This window comes from Peromyscus californicus, unplaced genomic scaffold (genome assembly GCF_007827085.1).
Source record: "Peromyscus californicus insignis strain IS unplaced genomic scaffold, ASM782708v3 Scaffold_4__1_contigs__length_199733344, whole genome shotgun sequence".
In the NCBI taxonomy this organism is placed as follows: Eukaryota; Metazoa; Chordata; class Mammalia; order Rodentia; family Cricetidae; genus Peromyscus; species Peromyscus californicus.
In genome coordinates, this window is record NW_026294562.1 from 92001492 (window position 1) to 92021655 (window position 20164).

General features: G+C 49.1%; 1 protein-coding gene across 2 annotated transcripts in view; it reads left to right on the forward strand.

Moving 5' to 3' along the window:
* The window catches only part of Galnt18 (polypeptide N-acetylgalactosaminyltransferase 18), a 322350-nt gene that overhangs the window by 149096 nt on the left and 153090 nt on the right, over positions 1-20164 (forward strand). Inside the window, exon 2 of one of the 2 annotated variants that reach the window (XM_052713837.1) lies at positions 15724-15916. The exons of the other annotated variant lie outside the window; for it this stretch is intronic. Within the exon in view, the coding sequence (XP_052569797.1) occupies positions 15724-15916 (193 nt within the window). The remainder of the gene's footprint in view (positions 1-15723; positions 15917-20164) is intronic. 2 annotated transcript variants of the gene reach the window in all.

Consider the following 20164-nt stretch of genomic DNA (forward strand, 5'->3'; position numbering starts at 1 on the left):
GGTACAAGCTGAGACTATGGCAGGGCTACAACCCCTGACTATTGAGATGGTTGCCTGCATGTCATTGAGGCCCAGCAGTGCCCTCTCTCTGTCCCTGGCCCACACAGCATACGTGCCTGGCAGGAACACAGGGATGCCTATATCCTGCCTCCTGGACCCTCTCGGAAGATGCTGTTCTGTAAACATAATGACTGTGTTCAGAGATAGTAAATGTGTTTCACATGTTTTATAGTCAAAGACACAATGTAGCTATTAAGCAGGGCTCTGACACCCAGATGGTAAGACAGTTTCCACTCTGAATCCTCTAGAAATCTCCTGTAAGGCTTACCAGTCCAGTCTCTCACAGATCTGTGAGTGTCCTTATGTCTGGACCTCCCGCAGATCCATGAATGTCCTTATGGTGGATCTCCCATGGATCTGTGAATATCCTTATGGTGGATCTCCCATGGATTTGTGAATGTCCTCATAGTGGATTTCCGGTGGATCTGGGAGTATCTTATGGTGGACCTCCCTGTAAATCTGGGAGTGTTCTTATAAAGAATGACCCCTAACTTCTCTCAGGGGTCACCTATTGTCCTGGGCTGAGCACAGTGGCATTTACCTATGATCCCAGCAAAACACAGGAGGCAGAGGCAGGAGGATTCCAAGTTTGAGGGCAGCTTGAGCTACATTACTATCCAAAAAAAAAAAAAAATCACTACCCTAGATATATTTATTGCATGTGTGGCAAATCCTCCTTTCTCCCATGGGTTGCCACATCAGCATCTTGGGACAGTTATAGGTCATATGCACTTTGAAATAGCATCATCATCCAAAATGGCCATCACTGGTGTTTACAATAGTGAAATTTATTTGTTAAACTTCAAATAATATGAAGGGAGAGCAGGAATTTTAACATTCATTGTGATCTAGATCAGTGGTTTTCAAAATTTGGTCACTGCCTATCAGTGGTTCATGAAATTAGTTTACTAGGGCACAACCAGCATTCCTCTTTCTTAATAGAATATTCCAGAACAAAATAGAAGGTCTCAGATGTAGTCATATGTAGTGCACCCATTATGTTCTTGCTGCTGTAATAAAATACCTGGCAAAGACCACTTAAAGGAGGAGGGGCTGGTTTGGCTAGAGTTTGATAATCTAATTCACCATGGCAGGGAAGGCATGGTGGCAGGAACTTAAAATAGCCGGTCATGTCACATTCACAACCAGGGCCAGAGAGGGTGAATGTACGCATGCTCATTGCTCAGCTCACTTTCTTCACTCACGGTCCAGGACCCAGAGTCAGAGAATAGTGCCACCATAGTAGGCTGGGTCTTCCCATGTCAATTACTGTAATCAAGACAATCCACCAAAGACAAGTTCACAGGACAGCCTGGTGTAGATAATCTCTCATTAAGACTCCCTTCCAAGAGTGATTCTGGATTGTGTCAAGTTGATACACTTACAGCCTCCTCAGTTAAACCTCACTGGAAATGCCCTCATAAACACACCCAGAGAGGTGTGTCTCCTAGGCAACTCAATTCTAAATCTCATCAAGTTGATAATGAAGATTAACCATGACACATAAACTGTTTTTGTTTACTGTTTTGTAAACTTGTTTTCCATGTAGGGGTGTGTGTGTGTGTGTGTGTGTGTGTGTGTGTGTGTGTGTGTGTGTGTGTGTGTGTGTGTTATGAGTGCAGTACAGGAAATATTCTTTTTTATTGTAGGTTATGGCCAAGAGGCCGATCTGGAGACTAGTGTGGGAGGAGATTCCTGGGCCCCCTAGCTCTGCATGTGGCACTGATGCATTTGGGAGACCTCCCACTGTGCTGAACAGAACCTTGTCAAGAAATGCAGGGAGGGCTCAGGAGAAGGCAGGCCCTGGGTGGTGTGAACCCTGTCCTAAATGCTGTCCCACAATTCCATGCCCTGTCTGGGGCCTTGCAGGAGGCAAGGAGCTTAGGAAGGAGATGGTCTTTCCGAAGTCTGCAGTCCAAGGAGCTAAGTGTGCTACAGGTTGTATGAGATAAGCAGAGTGGGTGGGTACATGAGGTGGCTTGGGGTCCTGCTTGACATGTTCAAACAGCAGCTTGTCACTGCTAGGCCACTCTCAGTTCCCTGACCACACTGTGCTGGTGGTGACTCAGGTTTCTTTAACTTCTGTGGCCACTGAGATGCCATGGCTCCTGGGTCACGAGCACCAGGATCCTGGGCAGCCTGGAGGAGCAGGACTCAAGCCATGAGGAACTTAACGACTTTCCTATAGAACCACAGAGCCACGGGGCTGTGTTAGTCAGCTTATCACTGCTGTTAAAATACCTGAGAAAATCAAGTTACAAAGACAAAAGTTTTGGTCTGTCTCGTAGTGTTGGAGAATCCAACGCTGGCACTGTTTCTTTGGGCTGCGGGCAGCAGCGCAACGGTGGTGAAAGTGCATGGCAGAGCAGAAGCACTCATCTTGTGGCTAGGACGCAGAAGACAGGATGGGTAAAGGGGCTGGAGTCCCACAGGCACCACCGAGGACAAATCCTCAGAGACTTAAAGACTTTTGCACAAGGTTTCACCATCTGAATGTCCTCTGCACCACTCAGTGGAACACCCTGTGGGCCAACCCTTTAACCCCTAGGCTTCTGGGGGACTTTTAAGATCCTAACTATAGTAGTGGCCCTGGGCTGCATGTTTGATGGTCTGCCCACCTACCCAACTCCCCGGCCTCCATGGTCAGTCTGGATACAGTGGACCCCACTCTGGGGTGTTGGGATGCTCATGCCCTGGCTTTCCTCACTTCTCATTATCCCCTGACTTTGGCAGAGATGGGGCCTGGGATCAGGAGCAGACCTTCCAAAGGCCTCATTAGGCTACTCATTCCAGGGTAGTGGCAGGTTCTGGATTCATACAACCTACGAGAAGGATGGAGGGGCTGCCTAGGATTCTAAAGTACTCTGTGGCAGATACTGTGGGGAAGACCAGAAGATGACAAGCAGCCGTCCCAAGAAGCCCCACACCTCTACTCGTCATTCCACCCTCAGTTCCCAGCAAAACACTTGACCAGTAACAGTTACAATACTTAGTGGCCAACACATGCCCATGGAGAATGTGGAAAGTTCTATTGCTAAATTACACACTCCCTGTAGGAACCCCACGGGAAGCAGTTTCTACAGCCACTCCAAGTTTCCCACATTTAGAAACTGAAACATGAAGAGGTTTAGAGGCTTATGGAAAGCTACACAAATAGTAAGGGGGGGGGAAGATACATTCCAGACGCAGGCAGAGTGGCTCAGAGGTCCTGCCTTTCACTTTGGGGCCATGTTGACTCTACAGAGCTACATCTTGCTGGTTCTGAATTAGGAAAGTGGGCTCCATGCCATTACAACCCTAAACGCATAGAATCTTGTTTTTTCCTCTCTAAGGGTACACAGAAAAAGTACCTCAAGCCAGTGTGTCTTCACCAGTGTGCCAACTACTGTCCGAGGCACCACTCAGATGAAAGGGTGAGACACTTGAGTCCATGACTCCACCCCAAAGAGCCATTGTCAAGGCTGTGTGTCAGAGCACCCTCTCTGGTCCAACTCCAGCCTTGAGGCAGGATGTGGAGGGGGAACCTGAGGTCTGCAGGCTCTCTGAGCAGAGAACTTACCCTTAGATCTGAGTCTGGAAGACCTTGGTCCTCACAGGTAGGCAGTTTGCCTTCTGATGATTTAGTGTGTGTGCTGAGGGTGCCTAATGGTGCACTTTGAAAACATACTTGAAGGGCCAGGGTGACGGCTCACTTGATAAACCTTTTGCCCTGCAAGCATGAGGACCATTGTTTGAGCCCCAGAACCTATGTTTAAGAGTTGAACATGGTAATTTGCTTGTAATCCCATCACCAGAGAGCCAGAGACAGGAGGATCACTGGCTGGATAGCCTAGCCCACTTGGTGAGTTCCAACAGTAAGAGACTGTGTCTAAAAAACACAGAGGATGGCGCCTAAGGTTTGATCTCCACATGCATGCACGTAAGCACACGTAACACCCCCACTTATCCTACACACACACACACACACACACACACACACCAGAGAGATAGAGTTTTAGAGAGACAGAGAGAGAGAGAGAGAGAGACAGAGACAGAGAGAGAGAGAGACAGAGAGACAGAGAGAGAGAGAGAGCACTTGTAGAGCACAGAGTCTAAATAATGGAAGAAAGTGTAGTCTGGATAATCCTAGACTCAGTGCAGGAGCCTTGTCTGACCTTGTGCACAAGTATCAGCATGGATGCCCTTCAAAGCCCAGGGCTGACAGAAGCAGATAAGCACAGGGCCCATTCACTGTGTCCCAGACATGCACAGATCCTTTGTCCAGCCCTTTGCTGAGCCTGTCTGGCTGTAAGCTCTGTCTGCCTCCTTCCTCAGCCTCTGGTGCCCAGGCAGCATGACTAGGTTGGGAAATTAAGAATTTCCAGAGGAAAAGAACTCACCGGCCCCCACCCCCTTCGAAATCACAGGCATGACAGGTTCTGCACACGTTCCACGGTGCACACGTTGCATGACTAACACAGCATCGAGACATCACACAGGTTTTGCATCTTTCATGTGATAAATATTTTTTTTGACTGTCATGCTTGGGAAATGGATTTTGTTTGAAAATGGCCTGTTTCCTTTGATGGCTGCTTTGACGAGCCTTCAAAGCCTGTCGCAGACAAATCTCCTTTTCCACACTGCAATACAGCCATGGCTGCTGGGCTGGGAGATTTATGACTGAGAAATGTCATGAATAGATTTCCAGTGCCAACAGCTGTTGGGAGTCATGGCCAGCTCATCCTTGACCTGCCCTGGCTGGGTACCCAGGCACATGTGAGTGAACCCCAGATTCACCAGGCTGTGCTTCAGCCCAAACTGCACTAGGAGGCTCAGATGTGGGCTGTTTAGCCAGAATACAGCCTCAAAATGTTCCAGCTCAAGTTGAATTTTTGTAAAACTTGTAGTGTTCTTGTCTGCTCATTGCAGTAACTGGTTTTTGGTGATCTTGCTGCCTGTGTTGAGTGGCCACTCGGAGCAGGGGAATCTGCTCTTGGGTCAAGCCTTTGGGAACTACTGCAGATTGTAACTGTGTGTCTGTGTATGTGCGTATGCTAGTATGCACATTCATGTGTAAGAATATGTGTACATATGCATTGTGTGGCATTGCCCACGAGTACACATGTAGGAACATGTATATACACAAGTGCATGTGAACATGGGTATGAGTGTATACATGTGGAAATGTGTGTTTGCATGAATGTATGCACATGTTCAGGTTCATGCCTGTGTGTGCATGGGGGTATGAGGTGTGCATGTGCATATGCAAGTGTGAGCGTAAGTGTTTGTGTGTATTTGTGTACATGTGTACAGCCAGCAGTTGCAGCATAGTTCAAAGTGGCACTGGGGCCTGGGTAGTGATCCCAAGCCCCTTCCCAAATGCATTGTAAAGCCCATCTTACTGCCAGCCAGGCTTCAAGTGGTAGGAGCTTCCCATACATCTGGCCACAGGCATCTGCCCTGGTGGGGGAGCTCTGGAGGCAGAAAGGAATTTGCCAGATTGCCCTGGGTGTAGGCTCTCTTCTGGCTGTCTCAGACACATTGGAAATACTTATTCATTTATCAGAGGCCACAGCTATTCTGCAGGGTCTTCTTGGATGATGGAACGCACACAGCAAGGAATGGGGCATCCAGAAGTTTGGTGAACTTCACCAGTTCTGGTTTCTACTGCTTCCTAGCTCTGTGGCTCAATTAAGTCCCTTAACCTCTCTAGGCATGAGGAACTGAGCTAGAGGTCCAAGTGTCTGTGTGAGCTAGAGCCAGTGGCATGTTAGGACATGAAGGATCTTCAGGATCACCTTGTGTTTATAAACAGAGGCCTAAAGAAGGGGATGATCTGTCAGCCCTGCCTAGTGTGGGACTGAGAGTCAGGACTGGAAAGCAGACCTATGGTTCCTACTAACATTCCCTACCCCCCTCCATGTCACCACATGGTGTTCATAGTGAGACCCTGGACCCACAGCCTCACCATCGCCTGTGGTATATAGAATACAGGTTCTCATACCCACGTAGTCCTACTGAATAGGAGACTCTGGGGCTGGGTACCAGGGGCTGCAGGCTTCCCTTCTGCAGCATGTCCCAGCATTTCAGACAGAATTGTACCGAGAAAGGGTCTGATGTGGGGCCTCTCTCCCACAGATGGATCTATGAATCCCCATCAGGAGAAGTGTGGCCCTGAAAGGCCATCGGGGTGTGTCCAACAGATTCATCCCAGGAAATGGATGTATGGACACTCAGTGCTTTATGTGGGAACGGGAGGTGTATATTTAGGAGTCTGGGTGTTCAGCTCCTGGCTGTCAGCTCTGAAGGAAGGAGAATGATGGTGTGTGCTGTGGAGTTCATTATATCTCCCCAGCAGAATCCTAGGAGTAAAGGGTGGTTTTAAAGGAGTAAGTAATGGCACTCATAAATCCACGTTCCTAAGATACATTCATTCGCCACTCCCTAAAATGAGGTTTTTGCATGTACTTTTTATTTCATCAGCTTGGAGGGTAAAACTTGAGCCTTTTCACAGCAGCTTTATTGTGCACAATTTCTGGTTCACTCTGTTCTCCTGTCTGTGAGTATGCACACACCAAGGGTTGGCTGCCCCTGCCTGTACTAGACATCTTGGCTGTGAGCTCAGCCACATCTGTACCCAGAATCCCTCAGTGCAGGAGTCGGGGGACTCAGTCAGGAGTCAGTACAGGCTCCATCTGCTGGAAAAAGCCACTGTCCCATCCTTGGAGTGAGCTTACCATCCAAAAGCTGTCTGACACATAAGCTCAGCCTTCTAACAAGAACCCCAGCTGAGGCCTGGAACCCCTCTCTGACATCCAGCCCACCTGGCTGGGGCTGAACATTCACACCCTCATGGTTCCCTCCCAGGATGCAAGCCTTGAGTCCTCTACCTTGCCCTGACTGTGGGCAGCAGCCCTGTCCAACTCATGGCCAACTGCACTTGGCCATCACTGTGGATGTTGGGGTTGAGGGATCAGTAGACTCAACAACTATCAGCTAGAGTTCCTTTGCCTCACTGCAGCCCTGGGACAGAGTCTTTGATTCCATTCTACAGTGGAAGGAGGTAGACGGCCAAGCAACTGATCTCTGTGTCAGCAGAATAGTGGCCACCCAGAAATCTGCCTGTCTGTATTGCTGAAATCTGTGGACATTCCAGCCTCCATGAAAAGGGGAAGTCGGGCTGCAGATGAAAGTGAAATGCTTAATCCAGCTGACCTTAAACTTGGAAGCATCCTGAGCAAACCACATTCCTGAATGACTGTAAGGTTCTGATGGAGTGGGGAAGCAGAAAGCAGAGGAGGCCAGTGTGCTGGGAGGAGGAAGGCCTGCTTCTATAAAGATGGAATAAGGGCTATAGGCTAGGAACCTGGAACCTGGAGAGAGGTTGGAAAAGGTATTTAATAAATAGATTCTCTCAGAGCCCCTAGGAGGAATAAGCCTGTCCACACCTTGGTCTTAGATCAGTGAGACCCCATCACACTCTCATTCCCAGAATTCTAGGATAATAATAAACATGGGGTCTTCCAGCCACAGTTCTCAGGGTCTTGCTTCATCTGGGCCCAGGGCAAGGCTGGGATTTGAACCTGAGGCTGGGTGTTAGCAGGAGGAAGAGGAGACCACATCCTAGCCCAGGGGTGTGGGGCAGGGGTGCTGCACAGTGGACCTGTGCTGAAGGAAGGGTCTGGACACTGACTGCACATGTCAGTTCTCCTCATGGACAACTATAGGAAGAACTATAAACCCAGTCTAGGTTTCCCTGAAAGGCCCAGCATCAAGGTTTTTAGTGGAAAAAGGTGAATTGTTACCAGCAGAAAGCAGGCACACAGGACTTCCCTGAGAGCGGCTGAGATAACGGTTCACTTCTAGACATTCAATTAGCCCTTTGCTTTTTAATGCCAAATAAAGTATGCACAGAGGCATCTTAGGAGTTGAAGAGTTTCCTAGAAATCATTGAATTGGACATTAAGCAGGGTGAACATTGTGGTATGTAAATTATATCTCAGCAGAGTTGTTTTTAAAGATAGGGAGGGGAGGAAAAAGGAAACCTGCTTTAAGAATTCTACCCAAGACACTCAGGGTCATCTTTGCCTTTATTTGATACTCAACTTTCACCTGTAAAAAAGGAGGATTAGTATTTATGTGTCTATGTGAGTATACGCTACATGTGTGCAGGAACCCACAGAAGAGGGCATCAGATCCCCCGGAGCTGGAGTTAGAGATATTTGTGAGCCACCCAACACAGATGCTGGGAAACAAACTTGGGTCCTCTGGAAGGTCAACATGTGTTCTTAAGCACTGAGCCACCTCTCCAGCCCCAGATTTCATCTTTCTGAAATCCAAGGTCACAGCATCCCCCACCACACCTTGGCAGGTGGCTCCCATTCACAAGGGAAAGAAACAGAGGCGTGAAGGGGCTTTGAGTCTTGCTCAGAGGCTGTGAACAGCAGGCCCAGGCGTGAGGAGAGAAGAATCCCAAGAGACGTCTGGAAGGAGGACCAAGAGACACACGTGTCCTCCTTGTCACACACAAGGCCCCAGTGCCTAGAGAAGCATGTCCTCAGGATTTGGGCCACCTGTTGCTCCTGGCTCTGGGCCTTGTCACCAAGTCCCCGTCAACCATAGCTCTGAACAGGGCCTGAGGGTGAACAGAAACAGCAGTGACTGAGGACTTGGCCCCTGGGCAAAGCTGGGCCACTCCTCACTTCCTCTCAAAGCCATCTTGCGTGTGCTCTGCTAGTGAGAGGGTCACCAATAACTGAGGAAAATCGCAGGAACAGGAAGGTTCCATCCAGCTGCTGCAGGAGTCCAGCCAAGCACCAAGAAGCCAAGCTGCGCTCCCAGAAAGCATGCAGTCCAGTCTGGATGGCAACTGGTGAGCCGCCCTCAGTGGTGTGAGTCACATCTCAGCTCTGCGGTCTAACCCCGAACCGCTCTGACCTCCAGCAACGGCTATGTGCTGGGACCCCTGGGCCAGAATACAGACGGCAGAGATGGGTATTGGGTTCTGCAACCCCTCCAGAAAGCTGTTTCTGAGTCTCCACTTGCAGCTATATAGCAAGAGATGGCAATTGTCTTCCCACTGTGAGGCTCTCGAGGGATGTGGACTTCGAGACAGGCACAGTCAGAAGGGGTCAGGGGTGTGCAGCTCTTCAAGGTGTGCATCACTCAGAGAGCTGATCTTGTCCCTCTGTCCTGGGTTCTCAGCACTGCCAAGGCCTAGCTGCAAAGCCAGCTTCCAAAGGCTCAGCGGGGCGTCCACCTGTGTGCCTGGTGCTTGACAGATTATCCTAGGCTCAAAGCTTTGCAAATGCTTCCCTTCCCCGCGTCTCTCTGGCCTCAGAGAAGCAGCGTGGAGACAGTTAGACGGTTAGGACAGATCTGCAAGGCTCCAGTCTTGTTTGTGGGTCTCAGGCCCTGTGGGTGTAGCTCTGAAATAGTATGATAGCATTTCCTAAACGTGAAATAGTATGATAGCATTTCCTAAACGTGAAATAGTATGATAGCATTTCCTAAACGTGCTGTATGATCATTGGTAGAACTTTCTGGAAAATAAGTCATATACAGTAAGGACTGAGCATTAACATGGATGAACTGATAAGGTGATAAAGTACCTCAGAAATCCATTATTCTGTTTACAGGGGCCTGTGTATGAAGAGTTTGAGGGAGTGGAGTGATAGTCTAAATATGCTTACTATTGTGTGTGATGGCACACACCTAGAATCGCAGCACTTGGGAGGCTGAGGCAGAAGGATCTGGAGTATGAGGCCACCCAGGGCTGTCCGGTGAGATCCCGCCTCAAGACACAAGCTGACAACATACATTTGCTAAGAACCTGGCAATCCACAGCTACTAACCACACTACAGAGGAGCTGACTTGGCACAGAGTAGAATCCAGGGGCTCCCAACTGGACCAGGCATGCACCCAGATTTCTGTCTGGCCAAGAAATCTGAAGGCTTCTGAGAAAAAGCCCAAAGCAGCGGGGAGAAGAGGGACACCCAGAGGGACCCTGGGTGTCAACTCTACCCTGTGAAAGTATGTCCGTAGCTTACCAGTTGGTCCGCACAAGCGCAGGCCCACTGAGTAGCTGCCCTCTAGAAGTTTCTCTGGCCCTTCCAAGACTTGTCTCCCCTAAGTGGGTCTTGGCCCACAGTGTAGATGGGGCTGTGGTCAGGAGGGGAGTGAGTGAGTTCTGTTCCGAGTTCCTTAGTGTCCAATGGATGCAGCACCTCACTATGCACTTTCCTGTTGTGTACCGCACAGCGTCCAGCACCATACTTCCTCCTGCTTTGGCTTCTTGGCTCTGGCTGTGCCCTCCTCTGGACCCTTTCCTGACGTGATCTTGTGGGTCCCACTTACTCTTGATGGTCTAACCCAAGCACTTCTCATCTTGAAAATTGTTCCTAGCCCCCTACTCGCCCTTTAGGGACCTGATGGCACGTTGTGTACTGTCTGTCAGAGCACTGATCACATTTTGCGTGTGGTCCTTTCATGTGGGCCAGCTGTCCCACATGCACGGAGCACACATCTGACTTACCTTTATGTTTCCTTATTCAACAACCAGCCTAGCACAGAGCAAAGCTGTTTGAATACAGTTTGTGGGCTGAGGAGATGACTCAGTGGGTAAGAATGCTTATTGTGCAAGCATGAAGACCTGAGTTCAAATCCCCAGAACCCACACAAAAAGTTACGCATAGCTACATGCTTATAACCGCAACACTGTGAGAGGCAGAGATCGGATTGGTGGGACTTGTCGATCGCCAGCTTAGATCTAAGTTCAGTGAGAAACTTGTCTCAAGGGAGTCAGGCAGAGAGTGACTGTACAGGACACCCAAAGTCCTCCAACAACCTCCATGTACATCCATATGCACACACATAGGTGCATATTCCAAACACATATACAAATGCTCTAAATTAAAAATAATACCATTTTTTAATGGATGAAGAGGTTCAGCACCTTTGTGTGCAGGACTCAGAGAGCAGAGGATGGAGCTGGTGGATACTGACTCAGAAGGACATTCTAGAGATGTAAGTAGAATGACAGGTCCCTGGGTCCCTCAGGGAATGTCCCCTGGAAATGTCAACCATAAGCCCCAAGTCACTTTCAGTTCCCATTAATGCATAGGAACAGAATCATTAGTAGCACCTCAGTGGGTGACTAGTGTCCGCCTGGAATCCTCCCCCAGGAGTTGTCCAGTGTTCTGTAGCAAGCACCTGCAAGACGGAGGGGACTCAGAAGGGACAGACACCACACGAGAGACCTGCGGCTGGGAAGGGAAGTTGGTGCTTAGCTTAGCTACCCCAGGTGTTGATGACTCTGTAGTTTGATGGGACACTCCCCAAAGATGACTTGGGTCATCTTTCTGGAGAAGGAGACACTGGATCTGCCCACCATGTTGTCCTCTGTGCCTACCTTCTGGGAGAAGGGATTTTTAGAAGTCATCACTGGGCTCCTTCTGATTCTGAACCCCTTCAAGGTGAGGAGAGAAGGGAGGGGGGATAAAAAGAGAGGAGACAAGAGAAGGAAAAGAGGAAAGAGGAGAAAAGAAAGAGGAGGTGGAAGGAGGAAGGGGCAGAAGAAGAGAGAGAGGAGACAGCCTCCTTCCTTCTCCATCTCCATGTTTCCAGGGTGACAGCTCTATGTGCCATCCTGTTTGGATGTCTGTGAAAAATGCTGGGTTATTCTCAGGCACGAGGGACTTACCACAGCACCCTTGGAGATAGGGGTGATTTCTAGCAATGACCACATTCCATGGAGCACCAGAGAAATGTCTGTCACTTGCATGAGGGTACACAGTCATGGGGTTCAGTGAACTAGATAGGAAACTGACCACACACAAGCCCCTGCATGGCCTTCCCTGCTACACACTCCTACCTGCTAGCAGGCTCCACTTTTCTTTCACCCATTAAGATCTCCCAGAAATCTCTCAGAAAGATTCTGGAAATCTCTAACAGGCAGGCAGTGGCCTTCTGATTCCTCCCAGGATTTTTTGCTACTGCCCTGTTCACTCATTTGACAGATTAAAAACCTGTGGACATAAAGAAACACACACACACACACACACACACACACACACACACACACACACACACACGCACTGGAATTTTATGCAGCCGTGAAGAACTATGAAATCATGACATTTTCAGGAAAGTAGATAGAACTGGAGGTCATTATGTTAAGTGAAATAAAGCCAGATTCAGGAAGATATATGTGGCATATTCCTCTCAAATATGGGGTCTGGATTCAAATTTATATATGGGGTGCATGTGCAGGACATAAAAGGGGCTATGGGGAAGGATGAAGTGGTCTTGAGGGGGAAGAGGGTACTGGAATACATGTGTAACAAAAAAAAGACAAGTGGATTGTTTGGGGGAGGAGGGGGTCCAGGCAGAAGTGGAGAGGGGAGAACTGGGGAGGGCAATGGAGGTGGAGGAGGAGGAGGATACGAACAAAGTAGACTGACGTACTGTGTATGAAAATGTCATCATGTGATACATTATAATTCTGTGCTAACTTAATATTTAATATAAAAATGGAACCAATATTGCTTTCCTAGGTCCCTTAGCTCATCATGTGTGTATGCATGTGTGTGCATGCACATGAGGTACATGTATGTGCAGGTGTACCTGCATATGTGTGGAGACTGGGGGACAACTTTGGATGTCACTCATCAGGTGCCATCCACACTGTGTTTTTGAAACAGTCCCTCGGTGGTCTAGTGTGGTTGATATATTATGCATCCCAATAAACTTATCTGGGGGTCAGAGAACAGAAGAGCCACTATGTTAAACATAGAGGTTAGGCAGTGGTAGCACCCCTTTAATCCTAGCATTCTGGAGGCAGAGATCCGTCTGGATCTCTGTGAGTTCAAGGCCACACTGGTAACAGCCAGGCATGGTGACACACACCATTAATCCCAGCACTTGATCTCGTATCTTGCTTGGGAAAGACATATGCCTTTAATTCCAGGAAGTGATTGCAGGAAGCAGAAAGGTATATAAGGCATGAGGACTAGGAACTAGAGGCTTTTAGGCTTTTAGTAGCAGTTCAGCTGAGATCCATTTGGATGAGGACTCGGAGGCTTCCAGTTTGAGGAAACAGGATCAGCTGAGAAGTTGGCGAGGTGAGATTAGCTGTGGCCTGTTCTGCTTTTCTGATCTTCCAGTGTTCACCCCAATATCTAGTTCCGGGTTCGTTTTTATTAATAAGACCTTCTAACAATTCATGTTACAGTCTAGATTGCCTGGACAGCGAGCATCAAGGGTCTGCTTGTCTCTGCCTCCCCAGCACTGGGGTTACAAGCACATGCCACCACATCTGGTTTGACATGGGGATCAAATTAAAGGCCTCGTGCTTATCGAACAAGCACAACTGAGTCCCTCCCCCATCCCCCAGTCCCCTAGTTCATCTTTTAGAGCATGCTGGTTTCATGGTGGCTATCATTTGTACCCGTACTGAGTAACAAGGTAGGGACACAGTGCTGTAACCTCTGTCTCCAATCTGTTTGTAATACATTATTATGCAACGCAGGCCTAATTGTGAATCATAATTTTTTCATTAACTGATCTCATTTTACTTGGTAATATCCATTTAGGCATTTGAGAGCAATAAAACTCCATTTCTTTTAAATATTATATGATTCAGTTGGCTCACTGATTTAGATTTTACTACCCATCCCCCGCCCTTTGAGCAAATGAGTCATCCATCTTTGTAGAGATAACGAGGACGTTCAAGATCACGCAAGCGGCCCTCATGGGGAGAATGTGCAGGTGCACCCCAATCTGGGATGGAGCATTCTGGAATTGGGCTGGCTCCCACATCTTAAAACCCCTTAGAAATGCATTGCGTGGGTCACACTGGGCTCCTCAATAGATCCTAACTTGAGTTTTCTTTATGTTCCTTAAAAACAAAACAAATAAACAAACAAAACTGGTAATAAGATTCCAGTTTTGTCCTGTGGGTCCCAGCCTGCTGCTGTGCACAGCCATCCAGTGCAGTGGTGGGTCCACTGTATGTGGGAGTGGGGGGCGGCGCAGGGAGGTAGGCCTCCTGGGATGGAATCATCCCAGCTCTTCCACTTCCTTTTGGGTGACCCCAGGCACATGTCTGGTGCTCTCTGTGTCTCTCTCTGAAGAGGGTCCGTTAAGATGAAGGGTTGTGTGGGCATGCTTAGGAAAAGGCCCTGGCTCATGCTTGGCTAATGTTAATGAGTTATACCTCCAATCTAGTGGGTGGCCAGGGCCCCCAAAGGAGAAGTTCTCATGCATGCACCCTCCAGGAGTCTGACAGACAACTAAGGGTCCCTTTATGCCTGTATCCACCTCTCTTCTCACCCTCATCTCATCTCTGCATCACCTTGCTTGGGTCTGCCTTCTGAACTGCCAAATACTTCTAGCTATGCTGGTTTCCTGCCTCTGAAGCCCTCTGCTGTGTCCAGAGATCCTGGGAGCTCGAAGCCTCTCTCTGTGACCAGGCAAAGTCGTTCTTCCCAGATCAGCTCTTAGTAGAATAACTGAAGAGTAGGTGGCCATCTGGAGCACTGAGTGCCCTGATCTGGAAGACCTGAGGACCCTGGCCCTGTCTCCAGCCTGTGTCTTTAGGCATGCTGTGTACCTTTATACAGACAGCTGAGAAGACACAAGAGGTGCCTTATACCTGCTCTCCTGGACCTGGCTCACTTCTGCATCCTCAGGTCTCTGTCTGGTCCCAGGCCCTGGGCTCCACCTTATATGTTCATGACGTAGAGGGTAGCATGTCTAGTGGGCTAGATGTCTCTGTTTACTGGCACTGCTTTAAGCGGGTTTTCTTGACTGTCTAAACTAGTGTCACAGGACACTAGTTTAAGTTTTGGCCTACAAGCTGTGCTAGGTCTGTTACTGGGTATCAAAGAGGGATTGAAAGACCCGTTCCTGCTGCATTCCTCCTGGTTCCCAATGATTGTATGTTCACTGGGAGACATATGCTCACCTAAGTCCTCACTGCTCTCAGATCTGTGATCTCTACTTGAAAGGAAAGGAGGCGTGGCCTTAGGGAGTCTGGTGCTTGCTGTGTCCTCACAGCTCATGTACTACGGTGGAACAGAATCTGAATCTCTGACCATGTGGCTCTAAAGCCAGTGGTCCAGCCAGGAAAGCCCCCTCCATGTGCCTAGGGAGATGCCAGGAAACCCTGAGCTGCCTTTGAACCTGGAGGAGGATGCCTCCATGAATCCACCAGGGGTCCAGGGAGCAGTTCCAAGAGTATATGGCAGGTGGCTGTTTCCTGGGTCTGGATGTCCCTGTCTGGGTGGGCAGAGACAGCTGGGGCCTGGATGTAGACTGGATGTGGACAGGACCAGGACTATAGGGGATGTGGTGCAGGAGGGCAGGCTGGGGAAGAAGCAGAAGCCCACAGGAGACTGGGTCAACATTCTTGGCAGAGGAATAGACTGGAAAAGAGCGTTTCTGTGCTGGCATGTCAGGCTCAACCATCCACTTCTTGGCAGCCTCTGCTGGGTGTATTTCTATATCCCCAGATGTGACGGTGGATGGGTGGATGGCATGATAGATTCATGGGTGAATGGATCTTTGAGAACCACGAAAATCCCAGTTTCTCCTCACATTATGTGAGGAAGGGAAAGGGGTTGGCGTTGGCATATACAGGGTTACACTCTGACCCACTGTCTCCTTATCCCTTCTTTCTCCAGAGGCCCCTGCCAAGCCTGAAGAGGCAGAGGCTGAGCCCTTCACGGACTCCTCCCTGTTTGCACACTGGGGTCAGGAGCTCAGCCCCGAAGGCCGGCGTGTGGCCCTGAAGCAGTTCCAGTACTACGGCTACAACGCCTACCTCAGTGACCGGCTACCCCTCGACCGGCCCCTGCCAGACCTCAGACCCAGTGGGTGAGCAGTCAGTGGCCAGGCTCTTGTTAGCCTCACTATGAGGCCGTGGGTCCTCACAGGGCTGGAACAGAGCCAGGACTGGGGCAGGGGGGCGGGAGGGGGGGGGCGGGAGGTTCAGACTCAAGTGTCTCTTTCCCATCTCAGCCAGGGCCTACCCTCTCAGCCTCAGTTTCCTCTCTGCTGAGTAGGGGGACAGCTTCCTTCCATTAGAGGTTTTAGGGATTAATAACACAAATAACCCCTTAAAGACACCAGAATTATCTAGCAGCCCCACTAATATGTCATTTTAAACCAATTAGCTGGAACTTTTTTTCCCTAAATTAGTTTTTTTAAAAATATATCTGTCTTCCAGGGTGAAGAAGTCATTACACCCGATGGAGAAGTCTGTCTTGACTTTTCTTTTTGTTACACAAGGATATTTCTTTAAGGTTCAGCTAGGATCTTTATTATTCATAATTATTAAAATTTGGGCACGTACCATAGTGAGAAAATCTCATTAACTTTTGTGAGCTCCCCCATTCTTTCATCCCCCCTTTCCTCCTCATTTTTAAAATGTTCCTTAAAGCTGCAAACCATAGTGATTTTCTCTTTGAGGTTTTCAGGAAAGACCTTGTTATAAGGTGTGTCTTATAAGAAATGTCTTCTTAGAGCTGTGGTTCTCAACCTGTGGATCATGACCCCTTTGGGGCCAAATGACCTTTTCACAGGGGTCACCTAAGACCATCAGAAAACACAGATATTTACATTACAATTCATAACAGTAGTAAAATTACAGTTATGGAGTAGCAATGAAAACAATTTTATGGTTGTGGGGGTCACCACAACATGAGGAGCTGTATTAAAGCGTTGGGAAGGTTGAGAACCACTGTGTTAGAGAAAGGAGTTTCAACTCATCTCCATCAACATTCACTGAGCACTTACTGAATACTGTGCAATTAAGTATGGTTGTCCCTGGCCTGAGGAGAAGGTGGCTGGACTGTAGTCGTTTAAGAACTGGGGGCCTACAAAGGGAAGAAGTGTATGACTCTGTGTGTGTGTGTGTGTGTGTGTGTGTGTGTGTGTGTGTGTGTGTGTGACTCTGTGTGTGTGTGACTCTGTGTGTGTGTGTGTGTGTGTGTGCATTTAAAGATGGTTCATAAAGTCTTGTACGTATCTGTGTCTGTGTGTGCATGAGCACACATGTGTACACATGTGCATACAGGTAAACATACATATGGGTGCATATGGAAGCCAGTGGTCAACCTCTAGTACCATTCCTTGGGTTCTTTCCTCATTATGTTTTGAAGCAGGGGCACAGCCTTGCCTATAGCCTAGTAGGCTGGGTGACTGTCTAGCAAGCCCCAGGGACCCTCCTGCCTCTGCCACATTGACTCTGAGGGTACAGGTGTGCACTGCTGTTCTGGCTTCAGTATGTGGGAGCTGGAGATCAAACTCAGCTGCTCATGTTGATGGCAAGTACCTTACTGACTCCATCTCCTCTGCCCTCATGATCTTGTCATGTAATCTACAGCAATGGAGGGAGAGAGCAGTGGGAGGCCAGCCTCCACAGAGCCCGGATTCCAGATAGCAATCTAGGCAAAACCATAGCTGTTCCATGGTGACATACCCCATGGAGAATTGAAAGAAAGTGGGGTGAGGCAGGGGGCCTCCACTCTGAGTCAAGTAAGTCAAGGGACAAGAAGGAAGCCTGAGTCCCAGAGATGGATAAGTAGCCCAACTGAACTTTGACCCACATGTCTGGGTGCCACGTCCTGGATTTGGTGAAGGTCCCCAGCTGTGTTTAGTTTGACTCTGTACAATGCTTCTCAGAGCTGACCCAGAGCCCCTCACCTTCTCCCGAGAAAAACATTCTTCTTACTTCTGGAGGGATTTGCCTGAGGGAGGGACGCTGGGGTACCCTGGATGAACAGCATCCTGCAGTTTCTGAGGACATCATCAGAAAAGAAGGCCCATCCCTCTCCACTGCACTGTACAGGTTGTGGAGGCTACATGCCTTCCATGGAGGGTGAAGTCATTTCTCTTGGCCGTCTTCCCCAGAGAAACCAACAGAGGCAGTAAACACTGGGATTTCTCTTCTCAGAGAGGGCTCTTTGCCAGTGGATTTGGTAATGGGGGGCTTCTTTTTGCACATGAACTTGGCCAGCTCTGACTAGCTCAGTTCTGCTCATGCCAGACTCATGGCCAAGACAGAAGGCTATTGGTGGACCACTGAGTGCAAGTAGGGCTTAAGAAGAACAGGGCAGCCACAGATTGGCACGCCCTGTGCACCATGATCTTGAAGCATCCTTCTAGTAGCTCCATTCTCTTTCAGTCTACACTGGCAAACATTGGTAATGCATGGCGCTCATTTGCGGGCAAATGTTTGGCACTGGTGGCATGAGTTCTGGTCCACAGCCCCTTGCTGGAGTAAGTGTGCTTACCGAGTCTCCATTGTAGAGAGGAGGAATTGAAGCACAGAGTGACTGCGTGAACTGCCCGATGTCCTCAGAGTCAGAGCTGGGGTGGCAAGCCAGGCAGTCCGGCAATAGAATTCAGCCAGGTAACCGATGTGCTGTACTGCTGTGAGGTGGCAACTTGTGTCACTGTCATGGGGCTGAAGGGAGTGCTTTCCATAGCCCTAAGCATTGGCTGGCCAGTTTCAGCGAGGGCATCTATAGTTTGGAAACATTGTTTGAGTGAACAGCAACCCATCGCCAAGGCTCAGAGTGTTGCATTGGTGCAGTACCTGCCTCCAGAGAGGCTTTCCATGTGGTATGTGTCCCTGGTCCTGCCTCTCCCTTGCATGGCCTCTAGCTGGTCTCTGGGTACTGAAAGATGTAATTCAACCCTTGTCATCTGCCTGTGCTCAGAACAAAGTACAATCAAAATGAAGAGTTTATTCAGTTGGTCCCTGGGTTTCATGACTTTCCTTATTCAATGAGCATTTATTAAGCATGGAGTTTTTACCAGACACCAACAAAGCACAAGACAGACCAAGCTCCTGGAGCACACTGAGGTGGGAGTCCAGACAAGAGCCAGTGCAGGGCAAGGTGGATTTCTGGAGAACTTGTTGAGGGAGGATTCCCTGGTGCCCTTGGGAAAGAACCATTCGGGTGGCTTCCAGTGAGACAGGGGCCTAGCTTGTATATCCCATGGATGCCTTGCCTTCTGTGGTCTCTGTGGCAGGGAGGTGGCCTGGAAGGTGTTACCTAGAGGGAGTCTCCCTGTTCTACCCTTTGGTCTCCTGGAGGGAAGGAAAGAGTCAGGAAGGGCAGAAGCTTCTTCTACCTCATTGTCAAGAGAGACTTTCTCTCCCAGTGGCCTCGGGAGGAATCAAACGACATCAGACTCTTGAGGAACATAGTGGGCCAGTGGGCCACCAAAGGAGACAGCATATTACCAAAGGATACCCCATGTGAGGCTTGAGGCCTGGGCAGTGGCTTCCTTGATCCCTTTCTGAGTCGGAAAGAGACAGTACCTCAGGAATGAAGGAAAGACACCTCATGCCTGCTTAGCTGAATATCACTCTGTCCTTCTTGGGCACTGGAATAGGTGTCAGATGTGAAGTTTTCAGTATGGTACCTATCCTGTCTCTAATATCTAAGCTCTATGTTTTTGCCAGTGAACCCCAAGATAACCAGGGGTGAAAACAGACAAAGGCAAGCCAGAGGTACGCACATGTATCAGAAGTCATCAGACTGCACATTGGATGTCTGTGTGTTTGATTGGACATGTTGGAAAAATGAAGTTGAGATGAAATCAGGGAATCCTTTGTCCCTGGGGGAGAAAGGAAGGAGATGAGATTGGGGAAGCCACTGAAAACATGGGTATAGGAGTGGCTGGGAAGGAGGCCATGCAGAGTTGAGGCAATGGCCACTTGGGGACAGTGAGGGCAGGTGGGCTTGCCACCCAGTGTCAGCAGATCAGGTGGTGGCACATTCCTGCCCGCAGTTTTCTTGTGTCACAGCAACAGGCTCACTGTGTTCTTTCCTCACACAGTGATTATTATTTCCAAACAGTGGCCATAGAGAAGTCCAAGGGTGAGTGTGTGCTCTAAGGGGTGTGTGGGTATGAGTAAAAGGCTTCCAGCACCAAGCCTGTCAGTTACCATGGCAACCAACACTATGGCCTGCCTCCAAGGTAACTCAGGGCAGAGCCCTGGGCAGTGGCTACTTCCTGCCTCTTGCTGGCAGATTTTCAGACACTCCTGAGTCCGTCCTCTCTGGTGTCCCCTGAGGTCCATGTCCCTTTCTCCCAGGGACTATGATA